We start from the raw sequence: 22666 nt of genomic DNA on the forward strand, positions 1-22666 counted from the left end.
TTTCTATTGTAGGGATTCAATTTGTTATTACCATTTATGAACAAGTAAAATATTTTCTTTAGATTAGTTTCAATTAAACTGAACATGTCACTTTTAGTGCCTTTGTTTACTTTCTGAGCTCAAATTGAGATATATATATATATATATATATATATATATATATATATATATATATATATATATATAATATATTTACTTTTATTAGCATGGAAAATATTTTCATTGAAACATATCTTTGATTTAAACAATTAAACAACATTTTTCTCCATACTTTCTAAATCAGAAATGCTTATTTACTTTGAAACTTTGTTCAGAATTTAAAAAAAAGTAGTTTATAATGATTTAAATGAAAAGCATTGATTTTGTAAAAATTAGGGAGAAAATAACCTTCAATAAGAAAAAAAAATAAAAAAAGAGCCGTTTTTTAGCCATTTTTCTGTTAAGTCTAGCCGGAATTTAGCCGATTTTAGAGCTTGAGTTAGCCGATTTCGGCGAAAAGGCATCGGCACACTGACAGTGGCTGGTTTGAAGTGTCATCTTCTAGGCGTCTGCGGGTCCTCCACCGGAAACCTTATGCAACAAATTACCTGTGGGGTGCGGAGCGAAGTTAAAAAGAGCAGTCAAGAGGAAAGACATGGTACCGTAGTAAAAATGGGTCGAGTGGAAGCGGTCGCCGGCGTAAAGCAGCGGTTCCTCAGGCATTAAATATTCATTTTATGGTGAACCTTCGAGGTGCCATCGAGTCTTTTCCAGGAACCGGGAAGACGGATCGAAGTTACACTTTTAAATGACGTGTATTTGGTGTCGTCTGTCAATATAGATCTGTGAGACCTCGAATGTAGCGCAGGATGATAGTGGCACTGTAAAATTACAATAGTTTCAGGGACTGGAAGTCCAAGGGCGGCCCGGAATCGGCAGCTCAAATATGTGTGCAGGAGGTGGAGTCAGGATGATGCTCGTGTGGAGGGGTAGTAGTAGTAGTAGACATTTATCAGCATTATCCCCCCACCTTCGTTTATTTCCCCACGCCCTCACCCCCCCTCTTCGCAGCAACCTTGACCATGACCCCACCAATACCCTCACTCGCCACCACTTACGAAGCAGTCGCTGTTGTTACCACGCCGTTGCCGTTCAGCGATCCCCCCTTATTCTGTCCTCGCTCCCGACACCCTCCGACGGACAGGAGAACGAGTCGCTGCCTCGCTCGCCCCGCAGACGAACGGTTCCTCGACGCTCGTCGCCGCCCTTTGTGGAAGAAGTCTTTAGGACGTCGCTCCTTCAGCTCAGAAGACGAAGACATGGATTTTTTTACCAACCAGAAGAAACTTCACACCCCCCCAGCGGATTTGGGGACAAAGGTGCGACGTGTCATGTGTGTTAACGGTGTTTTTTTTTTTTTTTTTTTTTTTGTTGTTATGTGCTGTTACGTCTTTGTTCTTTTCGAAGACCTGTTGGCTCCAGACCTGTCAAAAATGACAGGTGTTTGTTGACGTTAAAGCTATGTAGCTGTCATAGTTTATGCTGTCTGTGGTGCTTTTTAACAGACTTGTGTATTTTCTTCTTGTTATTTTTCTATAGCTTTAACATTATCCTAATCCAATACTTTTAGTTTACCCATTGATAAATGGAGCTGCATGGATTACCTTATCCTAACATGAATTACCTATCCTGTGCTTTTTGAATTAATTCCTAAGACTACTTAGTCAAGTACTACCTAAGTTATTGTCTGATTGTCATTAAAGTAAAAGTTCGAATTCTGCACTAACAGTAGCCTAGCCCCTCGTCACCCAGTTAATATTTTGTGGTTTATTCTACTTTTAGTTTATTGCTTGGCCTGGTACAGTTTGAGTTATCAAGAGTTATTTTGGTTTATCTGAATTACAGCTTAAATCTTGTTGACAAATGGAGGTTTGACATTTGTAAGATTGACATGTCAACTACCTGTTGTTTCAGAAGTTTGACATAGGCTACGTACATTGTAAAGTGTGACTTTTTTTTTTTTTTTTATCAGTGATTCATATAACTTCTGCTGGAAAGGTTTAGTTAATTTTACACTCCAGCAGTAATTGGGGACTTACTATAAATGTGGGATAAATTGCAAATGAATTATTTTGTGACAAATGAAAGAGTAAATTACAAGCAAAGGAAAATAGCAAACTGGTGAATAGAGCCAACATCAGCTGAAGAATAAGGCAAAATAAAACAAAATAAAAAAAGCTGGAGTGATTCTAGCACATCCTAACCTGACCTACCGTATCTGTAACTTAACTTAGGATGGTCATCCCTAAAAATAATTTAAAAAGGAACATGGGAACTTGGAGATACATCCTAATGTAAGGTATGCTCATTGTGAACAGGGGTATGCTGCTGCATAGTTTCCCAAAACAAAACAAACAAGAGTCAAACTTTGTATCTCGGTTCCATGGATCTTGACTTTCTTTCAAATTCTTAATGTTAAAACTGTAGTTTGGAAAGCTTTTAAAAGCATTTTGGTCACAAAGTTATCAATGTTAAATGAAGTGATGTACAGTATTCTGATAGAACATTCTATCATAGTTAAAGATAAGCTAGGTTAAGGTGTTGGCTAGATTTAATGTGTTAAATATTAATTTCCTTTTCTAGCAAAATATTCTCACATAATTAGGATATGGGTGTCTGTGATCCTTGCTACTACCTCCATTGGGTTTTTCATTTCTCATATAAAGCAACTCTTCCCCTTTGCTGGAAACGGTTTTCCTTCATGTTGAATTCTGTTTATGCGTGATACTACCCAGTACTGTACATATTTCAATAGTACCGTAAAAAGTTATTGTATGAAAATAGGAATCATTGTTCTCAAGGGTTGTTTTACAGTTTAGCCAGCAATTGTTTGTTGTAGAATTAAGATGCATGTTTCTCCTAGGATTGTGCTTTACATTGCGAGTACTAATTATAAATATTTCAGCACCTCTACGCCCTTGTGATTTTTCTGGGTTGCAAGATGTTTACATATATGTACCCTAAATCATTCTTCAAGCATGGTTAGACATGTGGCTAGTATCAGATACAAATTCCTTGTTTTATGGAAATACATATTTGTATCCCATATTGCTGTACCTGAATTAAAAATTGAAAATTACTGTATCGTTCAGGAGAGAATACGGGCTAAAAACAGCCATTAGTAATCCGCATAAATGCTCCATTCTGTAATTATTTACTGTGACTAAACCTATACCATTGCCCATAACCTGCTGAGGTCATTCTAATTTAAATAAATATTGCAGTATGTCCCCGAGGAAGTCCATAGATACATGGTTGACTGTATGATGGCTGTTGGAACACCCAAATTCCATGCAACTGCGCTTGCTGACGTGTTGATTGCTGCTGATAAAAGGGGCCATTTTAGCCATGGTCTTAATCGACTGGGTGAGTCTCTCTCTAAGTTTCTGGTTAGGGCTGAGTTTTATGAGCCCTTGATTGCTGGACTTGTGTAAGTTGCACTGTATTTTGAAAATTGCACTGCCTTATGCTGGTACAATAACAATATTTAAAGTAAAATCGGATTAAAAAATTGTACCAGATTCGTTTGTTGCTCATTGGGAATTTTTTTTTCATCTTAGTACAATGGACAACGATAAAAGAAGGTGTATGCTATATGTACTCCATCCCATGTTGCATGACTTTACCCATTTCCTTTGGTCTCTGCTGGACTGGTTTTAGTTTTCAGTTCTTGTTGAAGAACAAGATTCTTGGCCAGATCCTTTTGAGAGTCTAGGAATGTGATTGACTGGTGTTTTCAAGCTATTTAGTAATGTGACTTGAATTCTATTTGAGAAACCGAGCATTGAAAAAGAAAGTGTTTAATTTTAGAATGTATAATAAGCAGTGTGTATGAAGTAGTGTATGAAGCAAAATTCTTGCTTAATTTTTTTCCTGTTCATTACCAGAGATGTACGTGAACGATGTGCGACAGAAAATCTGTGAAGGGGGAGCAGACCCTACCATCGAAAAGGAAAGTGTGTCCACAGCCTTAGTCAATGGCAATAATGGTCTTGGTCCAGTCGTCGGCAACTTCTGCATCGACCTGGCAGTCAAGAAAGCTAAGGAGACTGGCATTGGTTGGGTCTGTGCTAGAGGTAAGTCTCATCTTATTGAGGTAGATTGAATTTGATTTTCTAAATGTAATTCTGATGATGAAAACATCTGTCATGTGACTGTTGCATTTACTTTGGAGTGGAATTATTAGCATGAAGTCCTTTTTTTTTTATATTGTGTATCTCCAATTCTGTTTGTACATGAGTTGTTCATGCTTATGTATGGAATGTTGTTAAGCATTTGGACATTAGGTACAGTTGGAGACTGTTATGGTTTTTGTTATTTTGTGTACTGGCTGTACAAAAGCACCCTTGATCCAAAACGTATAATCAGCAGTAGCACTATGTACGCATTGTAAACTGAGTGATTCTATCAAATTTACAGAGAACAAGCCTTCTTGATAAAATTATAGTTGTAAGCTGAGGGCTTTAGCAAATTCCTCGTTACTGCCTCTGCACAAATCATATTTATAAGGCTTTCAGTTACCATATGATGCCCACTGTATTCAGGTTCAGACCTGACTTAAACAACACTTAAACTTCGTCTAGACACACCATAATCCTCTTTCAACTGGTTAATCATTGTTTGTGTGATTCACCTTTTGTTATATTGGACATCTTGCATCAACTTTGTATTTAGGTGTCATCTCTAGATTTAGAGTAATATATATCGCATACTGATATTTCAAGAAGCCAATGTATTTCAGGCAGTAACCATTATGGAATTGCCGGATGGTATGCAATGAGGGCCACTGAACAAGGACTTTTGGTGAGTGAATGGTGATTTGGTGTCATTAGCTATCGTTACTTTTTTGTTCATACATTTTTTCAACGGATGTTGGTAGGATGAGATGAATGTTTGCCAGTTTTTGCTAGTTGTGACTAACTGTTAATCGTGAAACCTTGCTTCTCATATGATTTTCATTTCATGCATAGTTAGTAGATAGTGTAGATGTAAGAATTACATATCTTTGAAGTTTTGTTAATCCTTATTCTTAGCACTGATTATGTTTGTACAGTACTTTCATCTTAGATGTTGGAGATAGATTTAAGATAAATAACTCCACATGTATAGCTTAGAAATGTTTTTTTAATTTACCTTCAGTTATTAATTATGTTTGTTGAAGATACTGGAAGATTATGTTAAAATAAAAACAGAAAAAAGGAAAATAAAAAAATTAGTAGAGTATGGGAAGCAATCATTCAAGTTTTTCTGCCAAGAAATGGATGGGATAAAATTTCTTGTCACCATATTACTTCAAATTTTTCTAATACTATGCCATTTCTGTTCATTAAGGTTCACATGACTTGACTTACTTTCAGGGAATGAGCTTTACAAACACATCTCCACTAGTTGCCCCCACTCGTGCAAAGAAGGTAGGTCCAGTTTACAGATATCTTCCTTCCATATTTACTGTTAGCACAAGTGATTCACATTATGTAGTTTTAGCAATTCTCTTTGCTATTAGAGTTTAGTAAAGTATAATGCACAGATTTCAAGTCATTAAAGTGAGGCATTTTTGTTAGCTTCCTTGCCATTGATATTTCTCTTATTATTGTTGAGATTCTGTGGTACAAGGTTTGTGAATATTTTCATTGTTAGATCTTCAGCTGAATATGGACATCTTAGTGGTTATTTGAGGTAAAACTTTTGTTAGTTCATATTCTCTTTTAATTATTTAGTTCCAAACCATAATTGCATTTCAGAATATCTTTCTTAATTGTTTTTCATAAAGTAATTAATTTTTCTCAGTGAACCATATTTACTGTGTTTGTTGTTTTAAAGGCAAACTGCAAAAGTGATATTCAGTGAAAGTTTCTTACGTTTGAGAGAACGTACAACACAGTTTGAGAACACTTTGAAAAACATGTATTCAAAACTGTTTTACTCAAGGAAGGTGTAATCATTTAACATCCCATGCAGACATGTTATTTAAATGAGGTTAATGCATATAAACTGCAGTGTTCTTTGTAGAAATAAGGTGTTTAAATTTATGTTAAAAAAAAATAGTGTTGATAAATACTAACAAAGAGCCTTGGTATTAGTATTAGAACCATTTTCTTAAGTTCCTGGAATGTTACTCACATATTGTTATTCTCATGTTGTTGCCAAAGTTTTAAGAACTTTTTTTACCTTCATATATCTTTGAATAGAATCAAATAAAATAACAGTGACAGTTTGATCTACAGGTGGCTGGACACGTAATTGTGCTTTAAATTTTCACAGTAGAAAGAATCTCTCTCTCTCTCTCTCTCTCTCTCTCTCTCTCTCTCTCTCTCTCTCTCTCTCTCTCTCTCTCTCAAGGTAAATACATTACAGTATATTTTCATATGATAGACCAATGCTGATTGCTGTCAACCATGTTTTTATTTTAGGGAGCGCTTGGCACAAACCCAATTGCTCTTTCTGCCCCAGCAAAAGGGGATGACAGCTTCGTCCTTGATATGGCCACGTGTGTAGTTGCAGTTGGCAAGGTAAATTAGTTTTGCATAGTTCCCCGTATTGTTTTACTCTATATCTGTATGTAAACTTCATTATCTGGTTTTTGAGATTTTTCATGATGGAAATTTGTAATGTAACTGATTTTTTCATTCGTAGACGAGTCAGTTAGGATTAGTGAAAAGATTTTCAAACATTAGCTATGCTTGTACTATTTGGATTTCCCATCATAATGAAAAAATATTGGTGATTGATTGTAAAATTTATCTGTGGTTTTTGTTCTAAAGCAGTATGCTTATTTAATTTCTGGGCTCAGCTCGTGTCGGCCTATGAAAGTATCCTTAATATCATTCTTTCTAGGCAAAATTAATCTAAAATTACCAGAGAAAAACAAAATTAAGAAAATGTCAGTAAAACTGACTCGCTCACTCTATAAAAGAAGTGTCGGTATGAGAATAGGGGCGAGTGGGATCACTACCACGAGTCATTCACCATTTAGAGACCTTCCAATCAAAAATCCCCACTAGAGAGAGCTGATATCTAACGGGTGATGCGGCCAGGGCTACTAACTACTAACTAGGGGACCGCCACTGGACAGCAGCCGCCCCTAGCGGTCATCCTTAATCATTAGACGGTACACGTTGTACGCTTTTTTCTCTGTGCCGTGTTATCTTTGGATTTACCTCCTTATTAACCATGGAACGTGCTGCCATCGCATCGGCTAAGTTAAGTGCCTCATAAGTAGTATTTTACCGTATTTTAGTCTTCCAGGGACCAGTATTTTCCTTCTAATAGGTCATATAAAACGGTTTCCGGTCGACTCGTGGCGGCGCCATGCCGCCTCATGTTAAGAATTTTCCCGGTCTTCCATACTGGACTTCTTGTACTTATGGGCTTACTATATCACGTTCATCGTTTTTTACATCGCCTTTTTAGCTAGGTCAGCCCTTTTACCATTTCTCTTAGTTTGGTATTTAGGGCTATTCTGTGTTTCTGGCCCAGCATCCTGGCTCTTGCTCTTCATCGGCTATCGCTGGCTCCGAGTAGTCAACTATTCCTCGGAACAGTTTGCCTCCTCCTGGGCCCTGGGCTCTTTTTCTTTTACTAAAAGTGTCTTTTCCACTTTTACGATGTAATTTTAGTTTTTATTTAGGGTGTTAGGCTAGCCTAGGTGCATGTCCCATGTGTTGGTACAGTCTGGTTCACGTGGCCCTCCCACGGTGTGCTATCGCGGCTTAGGCCACTTGCGGTCACGTGTTCCATAGCACCTTACCCTTCCCCTTCCCTCCCTACCAGGTATAGGGAGGGGTCTGGGGGACCCCTTGGTTGCCATGACAACCTCAGTAGCCTTCCTCCCTCCTTCTCTGAGGAGGGTTCAGGGTTCCTCCCAGCTGGGGTATAGGGCGACCACTTGTCTCGGGTACCAGGGCGGTCACCGAGCGGGGGTAGTGTTGTTGAGGGACGGGGAGGAGTAGGCCACTCTCTCTCCCGCCGCGTCACGCCGGGAACACCCCCCCCATTGCCTCAGTCCCACCTTTCCCCCACTGTAACGAACGGAGCCTCCGCTGCAGCCGGGGCACCTTTGGTTATAGTTCGTCTGGCTCCGCCAGCGGGCGGGGTGGTCACTACTAGTGGTCTATTGCTTGCCTACTATATCCTGCCCTTTTTTCCCGCTACCGGAGGAGAGCTTGCTTCTTACCCGGGCACTCTTCTAGTAGACGGGGAAAAGATTTATATATATTTCGTTATAATATAAGGATATACCCTAATTTTACGGTGAATTTTAGTATTATCTAACTGTGTGTATACCATCTCCGTCGTTCTCCGTCGTGGTTTCATAGCTCACCACCACACCTGGTTGGATTCTTTCTCTTGTCTCCGGCGTAGCCTTAGACAACTCCAACCACCTTGTTACCACACGTATTATGGCGGGGCTCTGGTTTTATCTAACTTTCTCGCTCCGGCATGCAGCGGAGCAATTGTTAGGCTGTAAGTGTTCTCCTGATACTTATGTATTCTTTCCACTTACAGGCTACCAACTGTCAGGTCCTGGGGTGCAATGCGACGCTGTACGATCCCCTTGCGCCCCCACGATGAGTGCAGGACTCACGCCCCGTGTGCCACGACCCACAACGCCATGATCGTCTGGCACCCAGAAGCCTGCACCATCTGCTATGACCTTGTCAGTCAGCTGGTGGGGGGGGTAAGTCGATTTTAGACTTCTTTATCGTATTACTAATAACACTTAGTCATAAGCTTGTTAAACCCCGTCCCCGCCACTAGAAGCTTCATTTCGCCTTCTCTTTCAGGCTGCCGCCGTGAAGGAAGTCACCCTAGCAACCCTGAAGGCTTGGGTGGGCGGCTTCGGGAAGAACGCCGCCAAGGGCCAGCCGTACATCTTGGATAAGAAGCTGGCCGTTCAGATCTTCCCCGGCGGCAAATCAACAGGATACGTTGATCCTATCTCAGCAGCCCCTCTCATCGCCTCCATTCAGCAAGAGGTGCAGCAGTCGTTCGGGTCCGTGGCCACGCATGAGCCGGTCCCAGACGTCGCAACTTTGGACCTGAACATCGAGCCTATGGCGGTAGGGGCGGAGGATTTGTTGGTTGATGTAGGTGTGTCGGGCACCCAAGGTCTTTCCTTGGCGCTCCTGGATCTTCTCCTGTCCCTTCTACTGCTTATCTTTTCAAGGTCTTTACGGTGATCCTGAGATCCCTGCCCGCTCTCCCGCTCTCTCTGTACCCCCAAAGGTGAAGGGACAGAGAACAGAAGACCCTCCATAAGACGACTTCTAAGAAGTCGTCGTCGTCTTCTTCAGTAAAGAAGTCTTCGACTTCCTATGCTGACGCGGTGAAGGCTAAGCCGAGCTCTTCATACTCCAAGAGCTCTAGAAGCAAGGCTTCTAAGGAGAAGGCTCGCGCTCCAGCTGAGCCAATGCCTTCTCCGGCATCCACCGCTCCACGCCAGCACCAAGGTTGGAGTAGCGGGACCGAGCGCCTTTGATCCCACTGCCTTCTCAGCAGTGGTGATGCAACAGGTAGGAGAGATGGTAGGGCTCGCAGGTCTCCGCCCTCGGAACCAAGTTTGAACAGATGTTTGCACAGCTGTCAAACACCCTTAGTCAGTCGGGCCAGTCCATCCAAGATCTCTCTAACAGAGTTAGAGAGAATGAGGACCGAGTAGCTGGGCTTTCTCAGGCTCCTCATCCAGTCTCCCCAGTAGCAGGTGCTGGCATTCTCCAGCTAACCTCCTTATGAGTCGCTACCAGCCTTCTCCCATGGATAACCCATGGAGAGTGGCCGCTTACGCTCCATTCAAGGACGGTATGATCTCTGTCCCGGAGTGTGGAACTCGAAGGATTGAGGACTTCGAGTTTTATCCTCCGGGATTGACTCAGCCTTTCATTGGATATGCTAGGCTGACCGTGGCGGCCCTCACTAGGGAGGACAAGATTTCCCGAGAGAACGTGCTATATAGTAGAGAGCACGCTCAGCGGGAATGGGTTCACTGCCTGGAGGACTGGGAGTGTACCAACACTAAGCTCCAGGCTTTCAAGAGTCCTTTCACTATTTTTGCGACGGAGGAGGAGGCTTCTCTTCCGTTCGCTACCAAAATAGTGGAAGCGACTCTTCAGGCAGTCCTCAAGGATGAGCCCATGCCACAGCTGAGGGAAGCGGATTCTACTTCTCCGCTCTTTCCAGCCTTCGGAGAATTGTGGGAGAACTTGCCTGCCACATTCACGCTTGGTAAGCTTAAACCAGACTGCGCAATGGACCAGTTGTTGGCGAAAAGCTCTACAGGCTGCCTGATACCTTGATCCAGGCAGAGTTCGATGCTCGAACTAGGTTTGGGAGATCCCTCAACTCTTTAATTATCACTGAGATGGCGGCACTATCGTATGGCACAGAACCACTATTTAAGATTCTGGCCAAGTCTCAGCTTCAAACAGTTCAGACGGATGCTTTCGACTTCTTCCAAGCTAGGAGGAAACTGCCGAAAGCACGTTCTGCAGGAGTGCACTATTAGGCACGAACCTAATAGACTCCTGGCTTCCAGCATGTGGGGGGCGGACCTCTTCCCAGAGTCCGCTGTGAATGAGGTGCACCATGAGGCTGCTAGGCTCAACCAGAGCCTTAGAGCTAGGTGGGGTATCTCCTCTAAGAGGAAACAAGAATCCGCCCCCGCTGCTGGTAAGAAACTCAAGAAGTCTGGTAAAAGGTTCCAACCTTACCAAAAACATCAGCAACAACAGCAGTTCGTTCAGGCCGTCCCAGTTACCCAACAGGGACAACCATCAACCTCAAAACAGACCCAACCCATCCTCCTGTTGTCTCCTCAGTCGCAACCCTCGACCTCCTACGCACTCTCGCCGGCCTTCAACCCTATGTATGAAGGTCAGGCTTTTTTTTAACCCTCCCTTTAATAGGCAGTCGAGAGGTAGCAGAGCGAGAGGCCACTTTCGCCAGCGTGGCACAGGAAGAGCGGCAAGGGGAAGGCAGTTCAGAGGAGGGCGTGGAGGTCAACCCGCCCAACAACAGTGAGGCTCCCAGGTAGAGGGGAGGCTGTCCTCTTCCGTCACAGGTGGGGGTTCAGCAATTGGGCACAGAGCATAGTGTCCAAGGGATTGGGTTGGAGTTGGATCAAAGATCCCCCTCCAATCAAATCATTTTATCAGGAACCATCAAAGGAATTGACAGATTACGCGAGGGAACTCCTTCAGAAAGGAGCTATTGCGAGAGTCAAGCATCTAAAATTTCAAGGTTGCTTATTCAGCGTGCAAAGAAAGGCTCAACAAAAAGAAGGGTAATCTTAGACTTGTCAAGGCTAAACTCTTTCATTCGTTGCGACAAGTTCAAAATGCTTACCATCTCGCAGGTAAGGACCTTACTTTCCTCGTGGAGCCGTCACATGCTCCATCGATCTTACAGACGCATACTATCATATCCCTATAGCCAGGCACTTCCGCCCATTCCTAGGCTTCAAACTAGGAAATCAGACATTCTCATTCAAAGTGATGCCCTTCGGTCTGAATGTAGCCCCCAGGGTATTCACGAAAATAGCAGAAGTGGTGGTTCAACAATTGAGAACTCAAGGGATAATGGTAGCAGCATACCTCGACGATTGGTTGATCTGGGCACCAACAGTCGAGGAATGTCTCAAAGCCACAAAAAAGGTAGTTCAAATTCTGGAACATCTGGGGTTCCAGATAAACAAGACGAAATAAATCCAGACTTACTCCGGAGTCTCGTTTCAGTGGCTAGGAATCCAATGGGATTTGTCTTCCCACAATCTGTCAATTCCGGTGGTCAAACGGAAAGAAATAGCCAAGTCTGTGAAACAATTTCTCAAATGCAAACAGACATCAAGGAGAAACCAGGAAAGAATCCTAGGTTCTCTTCAGTTTGCCTCAGTGACAGACATCCTCCTGAAAGCAAGGCTGAAAGATATAAACCGAGTTTGGCGATCGAGAGCAAACGCCAAATCTCGAGACAAGTTGTCAGTAATTCCACAGATCCTTCGCAATCAGCTCCGTCCATGGACAAAGGTGAAGAACCTGGCCAAACTAGTACCCCTTCAATATCCCCTTCCAGTACTAACCATTCACACGGATGCCTCCCTGTCCGGGTGGGGGGATATTCTCAATTCAAACAAGTTCAGGGGACTTGGTCAGTTCAGTTCCGCCAGCTCCACATAAACGTCTTGGAAGCAATGGCAGTATTTCTTACCCTGAAGAGACTTCTTCCCCCGAAAAAGTCTCATCTAAGACTAGTTTTGGACAGTGCAGTGGTAGTTCATTGCACAACAGAGGAGGTCCAAATCCAAACATGTGAACCATGTCATGATAGCCATCTTTGCACTAGCAGACAAACACAAATGGCATCTGTCCGCCACTCACCTGGCGGGGGTAAGAAATGTGATAGCAGACGCTTTGTCCCGGTCGGTCCCTCTGGAATCAGAATGGTCCCTGGACGACAGGTCATTCCAGTGGATATGCCGGAGAGTCCCAGGCCTCCAAGTGGATCTCTTCGCCTCACAAGCGAACCACAAGCTCCCTTGCTATGTGGCCCCCAACCTGGACCCTCTGGCTTATGCCACGGACGCCCTGTCGTTAGATTGGAATCAGTGGAGGAAAATTTATGTTTTTCCTCCAGTGAATCTTCTTTTGAAAGTCTTGAGCAAGCTGAGGACTTTCGAGGGACTAGTAGCTCTGATTGCTCCAAAGGGACGGCCCAAGAGCAACTGGGTATCCTCTGCTTCTGGAATTGGGTCTCCGACCTCAACGGATTCCCAATCCCAAGCTGTCGCAATCAGTACAAATGAGGACTGTGTTCGCTTCCTCAGGAATTCTTCAGACCCTAACTTTATGGACTTCATGAAGTTTGCGGCTAACAAAGATGCTAACATTGATCCCCAAAACATCCTCTTCCTAGAATCAGATAAGAGAGAGTCAACTATTAGACAATATGACTCAGCTGTTAAAAAATTAGCATCCTTCCTGAAAGAATCAAACACTACAACCATGACAGTTAACTTAGCTATATCCTTTTTCAGATCCTTGTTTGAAAAAGGTTTAGCAGCTAGCACTATTACTACTCATAAATCGGCTTTTGAGGAAGATCTTCAGTTGGGTTCCAGATAGACCTAACAGAATCTTACTTTACGTCTATTCCTAAAGCCTGTGCTAGACTTAGACCCTCTCAAAGGCCTACTGCAGTCTCATGGTTCTTGAATGATGTCCTCAAACTAGCCTCAGATACTGACAACTCGTCTTGTACATTCATAATGCTTCTTAGAAAGACGTTATTCTTATTAAGCCTAGCTTCAGGAGCTAGAATTTCAGAACTGTCGGCTCTATCCAGAGATGCGGGTTCGTGTGGAATTCCTCCCTTCAGGAGAAGTTCTGCTTGCTCCGGATCGTAGTTTTTTGGCTAAAATGAGGATCCTCTTGCAAGGTGGGCTCCTTGGAAAGTCATCCCACTTCCGCAAGATCCTTCTCTCTGCCCAGTATCAACTTTAAGAGCCTTTCTATCTCGCACATCCTCAAGATCCTCAGGTTCTCTCTTCATGAGAGAAAAAGGTGGTACTTTATCAGTAAAAGGAATTAGACAACAGATCCTTTACTTCATTAAACAAGCCAATCCTGATTCATTTCCAAAAGCACATGACATCAGGAGGATAGCCACCTCAATTAACTACTTTCAACATATGAACTTCGAGGATCTTAAAAAGTATACTGGATGGAAATCTCCGACAGTCTTTAAACGTCACTACCTAAAGTCCTTGGAATCTTTAAAAATTTTCAAAATGCAGTAGCAGCGGGAAACATTGTTTCTCCTGATACTGTATAGTAGTCATAGTATAGATCCAGGTCTCCTTTCTACCTACCTCGTCCAACATGCCTCACCCTATCGCCATGCTATTCGGATACTCTAGCCTTAGCCGCTGAGATCATATTGGTGGATTGTCCCTTATTTTTTTGCTAGGGACATCCACACTATGTACTTATAATGTACTTCAGTGTACCTACCCTTATTTTTATGCTAGGGTAGGACACAATGTGTTTGTATATTATGTAAATACCTTACTTAAGTGAATCTATTTTGTTAATTTGCATTGCATTATTGTATATTACTAGTACAATAAGTTATTTTAGTACTTTATATTATTGGCTTTCTTTTTTATGTCATTGTTTAGCATAAGTTTAGCTTTAAGTACTTAGTTTGTATTCTGTAATACCTGATTCACTTATATTATATCCCTCTTTTTTACACTGATTTTCATTTGTCCTTTTTCCCATCTTGTCTGTTTCTCTGGTACTCTTTCATAGGCCGACACGAGCTGAGCCCAGAAAAGGGATTTTGACGTAGGAAAAATCTATTTCTGGGTGATTGGCTCGTGTCGCCCTATGAAAGTATCCTTAATATCATTCTTTCTAGGCAAAATTAATCTAAAATTACCAGAGAAAAACAAAATTAAGAAAATGTCAGTAAAACTGACTCGCTCACTCTATAAAAGAAGTGTCGGTATGAGAATAGGGGCGAGTGGGATCACTACCACGAGTCATTCACCATTTAGACCTTCCAATCAAAATCCCCACTAGAGAGAGCTGATACTAACGGGTGATGCGGCCGCTACTACTACTACTAGGGACGCCACGGACAGCAGCGCCCCTAGCGGTCATCCTTAATCTATGAACATCTTGTCTTGCAGGGAGGGTAAACAAAGACAGGGTGGGTTTCATAGGGCGACACGAGCCAATCACCCAGAAATAGATTTTTCCTACGTCAAAATCCCTTTTTTGTCAAGTGATCAGAACCGTAATGGAACTTCAACCTAGAATGGTTCCGACTTTTATATGAAAGACTTTCTCCATTAATTTATGAAACTTTTTGAATCATACATACTATATGCCCCATATATACTGTATGTTTTTCTGTTAAGGAGTTTCTCTCAGTGCCACCATGTTCTGGAGACATCTTGGTCAATTATAGATATGGATTATTTTCTTTCAATCTTTAATAAATTTCCAAAACCTCAAGGGACTCTGCAAAAAAGTCACGAGTCAATTATGTCAATACAGCAGCAGATCAGCCCAGCCCCTTACTTTTAGAAAGTTAGTCCTTGTCTTAGGTAACAGAAAGCCTCAGGCTCTTAAATCCGTTGAAGTCGAGTAGCTCGACAACATTCTGCTTGGGTTCTTTGACACAGCCAGTTCATTTCTTAGAGGTCTAAATCCTTTTACATTTAACAGCCCATTTCTGAATGGCCCAAGTATGTTGAAATTATGCTACTTAAATCCTTAGATGGTCATCTTATGTCTGGTCTTGATTTTCTAGTTTTTGTCTTTTCATTTTTAACCAGTGTCTTCCTCTTTAAGATTGAGGTGGAACGTAGAAAGGAAAAACCAATTCCTGAAGGTTGGGCCCTGGATAAAGATGGCAAATCTACTACTAATGCTGCTGATGCTATGGCTGGTGCCTTAATGCCTCTCGGTGGCCCAGAGACGCACTCTGGCTACAAGGGATACGGTCTAGGAATGTTGGTAGAGATTTTCTGTGGAATAATGGCAGGTATATATATATACTGTACTGCTATTTTAACTAATTCTACAGTTTCTATTCATTTACATCTGTACATTTTTAGTTGTGAAAAAAAAAAAAAGAGAAATTTCCTCTCTGTTTATTAGGTTTTTAGCTTGTTCATTTGAAACTTGTAGTATTGTATTTTGTATAATTACTGAATAGTATACATACAAAGTACAGGCGGTCCCCGGGTTACGACGGGTCCGGCTTACGACGTTCCGAGGTTATGACGCTTTTTCTTAAATATTAATTGAAAAATCCGCCCTGGGTTACAACGCTTGTTCCGAGGTTACGACGCTGACGCTTCTGACGCTCCGAGTTTACGACGCTTTTAAAAAACGCATACTATGATAAGAATCCTTTATAGTTTAGCACAGTTTCTCTCTCTCTCTCTCTCTCTCTTTGTATTTTCCGACGAAAATAATCACTAATTAGTGTATTTTGATGTTTATTTTCATGACTAAATACATTTCATAAAATATAAAATAAATCAGACTGCGATCATGAAGCCAACAAATACGTATGTATTTTTTAGAATTCTTCTTCTGTTTTAATATTACATTACGTAATGTTTCATTATAGCTGTCAGTAACTCGGTATCTCCATAAAAATAATAATTTTCTCTCTCTCTCTCTCTCTCTCTACTATGTTTTTTTGTATGATAAATAAATGATTTACTATTTTCAAATATTAATATTAATTTATACAGCAATAATATCAATTCATTAAAGAAAATACCATAGTGAATTAGTAAGATTTTAGCTTATATTTAAAAAATTATGGAAGAATGAAGGAAATCCCAGTCTTCTCTGTAACCTTTTCCTAGAGATCCAAGTACTAAAACTGTCAGATATATCAAGTTCTGTGACAGCCTGTAGGGGGAAGAGCTGCAGTGTTGCAATGACGTGGTCCTGAAATTTCCCTCCCCTCTCTCTCTCTCTCTCTCTCTCTCTCTCTCTCTCTCTCTCTCTCTCTCTTCTCTCTTCTCTCCTCTCTCTCTCTCTCTCTCTCTCTCTCTCATTTACTGAGACTCGAGATTTTTTATGTACTTGTACTATTTGTTTTTAATACTTTCAAATAATAATAATAATAACTGTAATTACAAAATTCATATGTGATAGTATTTTAAAGAAATACAATACGTACTAATCTATCCATGTCACTTTTAATTAAGGTTAACTCTCTCTCTCTCTCTTTTGCCATACAAGATAATAATGTGTCAGTGGTAACTCTCTCCCTCTCTTTCGCTGGAAGCGTTATAAGTATTTTTTGAGAGAAGAGAGATAAACACTCTCTCTCTCTCGCTTTTACCGAGATGATAGAATTTTTATGGTAGTACTAGTATGTAAAATTTTTATTGATAATTTCAGTTATTTGATAATAATAATAATAATAATAATAATAATAATAATAATAAAACTTTAATTACAAAATTCATAATGGTCGTATTTTAGAGATGAAAATGACCTTTCCATTTCACTTGTAAGGATAATTCCTCTTTCTTACTGAGATGAGAGAATTTTTATGGTAGATGCATGTGTATATTATATTTTCAAATAATAATAATAATAATAATAGAAGTAGTAATAATACGATAACTAATTTCAAAAGAAAATTCTTCCCTTTGTCTTTTTCTGTATCAATTTCCCTAACTCAACTCGAGTGACACTCGGAGCTTAATGCCATACGATGATCAACGAATTTAATGGTTTTATGTAATTCTCTCTCTCTCTCTCTCTCTCTCTCTCTCTCTCTCCTCTCTCTCTCTTCTCTCTCTCTCTCTCTTCTCTTACTGAGATGAGATCATTTTCATGGACATGTATGTAATAAGTTTATCATTAATTTTCCATTTTAATAATATTTATTAACTGTAAGTACAAAATTCATATCTGAGTATTTTAAATACAATAATCATTCCATTTCTCTCTTTTAAATACTGTAAGGACAATCTCTCTCTCTCTCTCCACAAGATACTTGTCATACATTTGGTGTTTCTATTTCATCCTTTTATCTCTCTCGCTCTCAGCAAAAGAATTGATAGACAGACAAACATAATTGCACAGTCCTCTCTTTCTCTCTTCTCTGGAGAAATATATGTATTTATGGGAGGGGGAAAAAGTTGCCTTCAGACGTTCATTTCAATCTATTGAAACCGTAAGGAGTTATTTCTCTCTCTCTCTCTTGTATTTTAATGAAAATATACAGTAATTTGTGAATACACAGTGTTGCACATGAAAAAAGTAAATGTGATAATTTTAGAGATACGGCCCTAAGAAAAATTGCAAATTAGTAATGAAATATTCCCTGTGGACATGTTTTCAAGAGCGTTGTTCCGGCTTACGACGATTTTCGGGTTACGACGCGTCTTAAGAACGGAACCCCCGTCGTAACCCGGGGACCGCCTGTATGTGCTTTATATTAACATACTGTAGCTTTATCCGTTTTCTTTCCTATGGAATAGGTGCACATTATGGTCCAAACGTACGCAGATGGATGCAGACTGATCGGCCAGCTGACTTGGGTCAGTGCTTCGTAGCTATTGATCCCTCGTTCTTTGCCCCTGGTTTTGAAGGCAGAATGAGTGACTTGATGGACCACTGCCGTAATATGGAACCAGTGAGTGATGCGAATAATTCGAATTTATGTTATGATAAGTTTTATTTTTAAGACAACTGTGATTATTGCATATCAGACTAATCCTGTATTGATATTTGTGTGTCTGTAAGAGTGTAAAAGAAAGAAATAAATAGTTGAAATTAAGTTCAGGCAATAGGACAATTAATTGAATGTTCATCCTGGTAGTTACATTATGCAATTATTCAGTTACAGAAAGATAGTTGGTACATAGTAAAGAACTTTTCTGGAAGGGAGGTAAATGGAAATGAAAACTGCAGTTGCATCAGTTTAGATGTTGGTGTCCTCCCCTTTTCCAGAAATGTATAGTAGTACCTTGTAAAGAATTATCTGTAGATCAGTTTTTCTTTTTTCATATACGTAACTTCAGTGGAAGCTTATTTCTCTTTAAAGTTATCTCTAAATTTAATGTTATTGATATATACTCGTAGTTTTAGGCTGAGAGTATCATAGGGCATATTTGTTTGCTAGAGTAAATACAGAATTCTAGTGACCAGCTAGTAAATAGGAAATTTCTAGTGTATAGTAGAAGTTAACTGTAAAACTGCTTAATGTTTATATTAAATAAATATATGATTACTATAGTGCTAGTAGGGAGAAGACCATTGTACTGCTTTTTGTATTTGTTTTTTGGGCAAAGTTCATGCATGGAAAAAGTCACCTTTTTGATTTGTACATAAGTTTGTTAAAATTTGGTATGTTGCCAGTAATGAATATCTGAAAGACATTTTTACAAAAAAATATCTTTAGCATATCAATTTCTAAAGTGAATTTCTGGAAAATTTCCTTTTCTCTAGAATTGTAAACTAGTATTTCATACAATTGCAGGCTGAACAAGGAAAACCAGTGTTAGCTGCCGGAGACCCAGAACGCGCACACATTGAGAAAATCAAGAAAGAAGGTGGCATTACTTATCACATCAATCAAATTACAGATTCGGTACGTATAAGGGAACAACTGTGTACGTACAACTATTTTTGGTATGTGGATGTTAGAAAGGAAATAAAAGTTAAATATGTTTTATTTCTTTCCCATGTTCTCTCTTTCTGAACTTCCTGCAAGTCTAAGGGTTTATCTGTTCCTTACTCCATGATTTCCTGGGGCCATCCCCCATAGGGGTTACTGCCATCAGTGCACCTCATGCGGTGCAAGGTAGGCATTACTTTTGGTTCTTTGTGGCATCCCTTCTGCCCCAAGCTGCAATTGCTTTCATTCCTTTTACTGTATCTGTTCACATTCTCTTTCTTCCATTTTACTTTCCACTTTCTCGTAACAACTGATTCATAGTGCACCTACAAGGGTTTTCTCCTCTTACACCTTTCAAACCTCTTCACTGTCAACTTCCGTCTCAGCATTGAATGGCCTTAGTTGCTCCAGTGCTTGGCATCTAGTATGCCTAAAATCTATAAATCAAAAAATCCATCCTGGGGCCTTCCTTCAAGTCTTTGTCCTGCTTCTTCCTTATCTACTGCCTTTTTTTTTTATATATAAACTATTGCTCATCCCTTCTCATCACATGTCCAAACCCTCTCGTTCTTTGAAGTGTCTGTCTTTTCTGGGCACTTGATACAAAGTCTGTTCGCCAGTTCCTCATATGTAAATATCTACATAATCTGGCCATGAATCTTAATATCCTTTAGTTACACCTTTTCAAAACCTCGGTCATTTCCTTCTCAGTGGTGATTGAGTTTGAGTTTGTAGTTATGAAGCATTGCCCTATAATTTGAGTTTGAGTTTGTAGTTATGTAGCATTGCCCTAAAATTGTGTTCAATAGTGAAAATTATTTAAAAATGAGTATAAGTACTATCACTATTAAGGTTTTCCTTTTATATCACATTTATCCTTTATGAGGTTACTTGTTCATTAATGCTCTCTGCTCTTGTACTTGGTGCGTTTTCTACCTTAATCCTCAATTATTCTGATTTTTCCCCCCATCCTTTTCTTGATGATCTCTCTATATCTTTGATGTCCTGTTTCCTTTCTGCTACTTTCCTGACTCCCTGCTTGTCTTTCATACTTACCATACAACCAAACCATCCTGGTCTTTTAGATCAGTGGTTTTTGTGCCTCAGTGTATGATGTCTGTTTATTTTTCGCAGCAGAATTCTTATATTAAATTTTTTCATTTTCAGTGGAAGCTTGCCAAGGTACTTAATGTCAAACCCATGCAGCCTGCATAAAACTTACAAAGTTTTTCCCTCAAGAGGGGCCAACAGGTAAGGTACTGTGAGAAATCAAGAGGTGTTAATTTGTAATAAATTGTTTATAATGATTTGGGGCCATTTTGTAAAGCAGTAGCAAGTCCTAGGAATATGATAATACCGAACACTACTGCAGGGGCCATTTTGTAATGCAGTAGAAAGTCCTAGGAATATGATAAATACCGTAACACTACTGCATTTCCTTTGTGATGATGCTTTTTATGCTAGTTATATAGTTTTACATAAAAAACATTACTTTTCTTGGAAACTACATAGAGACTATACTATTTTCAGGAATCTGCAAACTAAAATGTAGCATGTTATTTTTGATGCTGTCTCGTTTTCTTGTGTTAACTTTGATGCTTTTATTAATCCAGCTATGCATTGTTGATAGGTGTATAGTCCCTATGGAATTTCTACCAGAATTGATTTTCTGGTGCTTGGAAATATGGAAAGAAAGGTATACTAGGATAGATACATTACGTACATCATACATGCCCAGCTTTATAATAATTATTTCTCTCATTATTGCACTTAACTGCTAATAGGAGATAAAACTGTAGTTCATTCCACAACCCACAAATGTAGTTATAAACTACGTACTTTTAAGAATATGGTAGAATAAAGGTTGGTTGGTTTTGATTTAGCTGGCTTTCTGCCAGCTTGGGCTCTTGCTCTGAGAGCAGCCTGTATAGAATAAATCTAATGATAAAATGTACTTTAAAAAAAACTGCTGAGGGAATATAATGACTACTTACGAGTAAAAGTATGCAATTTACTCTTCTACTTAACTAGTCCCCAGTGGTGTTGAACTGGTCTTTCACTTTACACATATTCCCTTTTGCTTTACCCATCAGCTGTCTAACACACACACTCCAATTTTTGCCTCCTTGCTCAAAAAAGTATGCTTCAATCAATCAAGCCTTGCAAGTCTAGAAATTGGACTCGATAGCCTGGTCAATCTATAATCTTATCTAGTTCAGATACTGGCTGTACAATTACCCTTTATCTTGCTTTGGTGCACATATCAGCAAGTATTGTGATGAAATTGCTCGTCTTTGCATTAGTTGTATACAGTATTTATAATAAAGTACTGTTTTAAAAAAAAGATGTAAAGTTTTTTATAGACTTTGCAATATAAGGAGTTACATATGTTTGTAAAGGTGTTTCATGTTTCCACTTAACAAAAATAGTTTGTACTGTAGCGGATATTTGTGTGTAAGTTTGCCTTTCTTTGGAGTGGTGACCATTATGCACTTAGCTTAATCACAGCTGCATGCACATTTTATGTGCAGATTTTTGTTTATACCAAATCATTAATTTCTGTTATGTCACTTAATTTTTTACTTACTACCTTTATCAAGTTCCATTTTCACGTATAGCATGGTTTGATTGGTTTTGGTACATTATTGTTTATTTCTGTAAGTATTGTACAGCACTGTACTACTTATATATGTTTGGGAGGGTGGGTCTCATAATCATGTGTACTTTATGTGCGTGTTATATTATGCACTGAATATGCAGAGTATAGAATAGAAATGTTCTCTTGAATCAAAAGAAATATCCCAACAAAAACTTTGTACAGTAATACAGTATAATCATGTAAGCACACGGCTGTGCCTATTTCCTTTATGTCTGTTAATGTAAGTTACTAAAGTAGATATTACTAAGTTCTTTTATAAAAATGTAACTTTTACTAAGATATTTGAAGAAATGTACAATTGTGCTTGAATATTATTAAAAATTTATACAATGTTACAATAGCAACATGGGTGTGAGGGATGCACAAGTATTGAACATTTTGATGAGGTATTGTCAGTGGTAAAAATTCGGATGTGGGTGTGCTACCTGATATGTCTACCTATTTAATGTATAAAGCATAATATTACTGTATTTAAATGGTTAAGAAAGAAATTTTTCTGTGTGCAATATTTTAGAAGTTACAAATGCACAGTTTGTCTATGCTAGAAAAGATTAAATATTTTTTGGTAGATATGGTACTTTTTCAAAAGTAAATAAAAGGGGAAAATAATCGCTCCTGCTTTTTTATCAACTTCCATTAGTATAGTATTGCAGATGAAGCAGGCTGTTATGGATTTAGTTTCATAATCAGCTAATTGGAATCGAACATTTTTAGTTTCCTGGTACACACTATCATTTTTAGTTTCCTGTTACATACTATAATAACGCCACTTGTTAGTAAGGAGATGGTACAAACACTAGATTGCAGTTG

The 22666-nt window shown here is 39.5% G+C and overlaps 1 protein-coding gene across 2 annotated transcripts; it reads left to right on the plus strand.

Annotated features, from left to right (window-relative positions):
* Positions 1-530: 530 nt before the first annotated feature.
* LOC135204304 (uncharacterized oxidoreductase YjmC-like) lies at positions 531-22467 on the plus strand. 2 transcript variants are annotated; one of them, XM_064234461.1, is made up of 10 exons: positions 531-1358; positions 3264-3405; positions 3927-4115; positions 4781-4842; positions 5397-5450; positions 6450-6548; positions 15393-15585; positions 18059-18213; positions 19060-19170; positions 20365-22467. In XM_064234461.1, the coding sequence occupies exons 1-10, from the start codon at positions 1062-1064 to the stop codon at positions 20410-20412; spliced, it is 1350 nt and encodes a 449-aa protein (XP_064090531.1). In that variant the 5' UTR covers positions 531-1061; the 3' UTR covers positions 20413-22467. The 2 variants fall into 2 exon arrangements, with proteins under 2 accessions (XP_064090531.1, XP_064090532.1); XM_064234462.1 differs by lacking the exon at positions 531-1358.
* Positions 22468-22666: the final 199 nt, after the last annotated feature.

Source organism: Macrobrachium nipponense, chromosome 44 (genome assembly GCF_015104395.2).
Source record: "Macrobrachium nipponense isolate FS-2020 chromosome 44, ASM1510439v2, whole genome shotgun sequence".
NCBI classification, from domain to species: Eukaryota; Metazoa; Arthropoda; class Malacostraca; order Decapoda; family Palaemonidae; genus Macrobrachium; species Macrobrachium nipponense.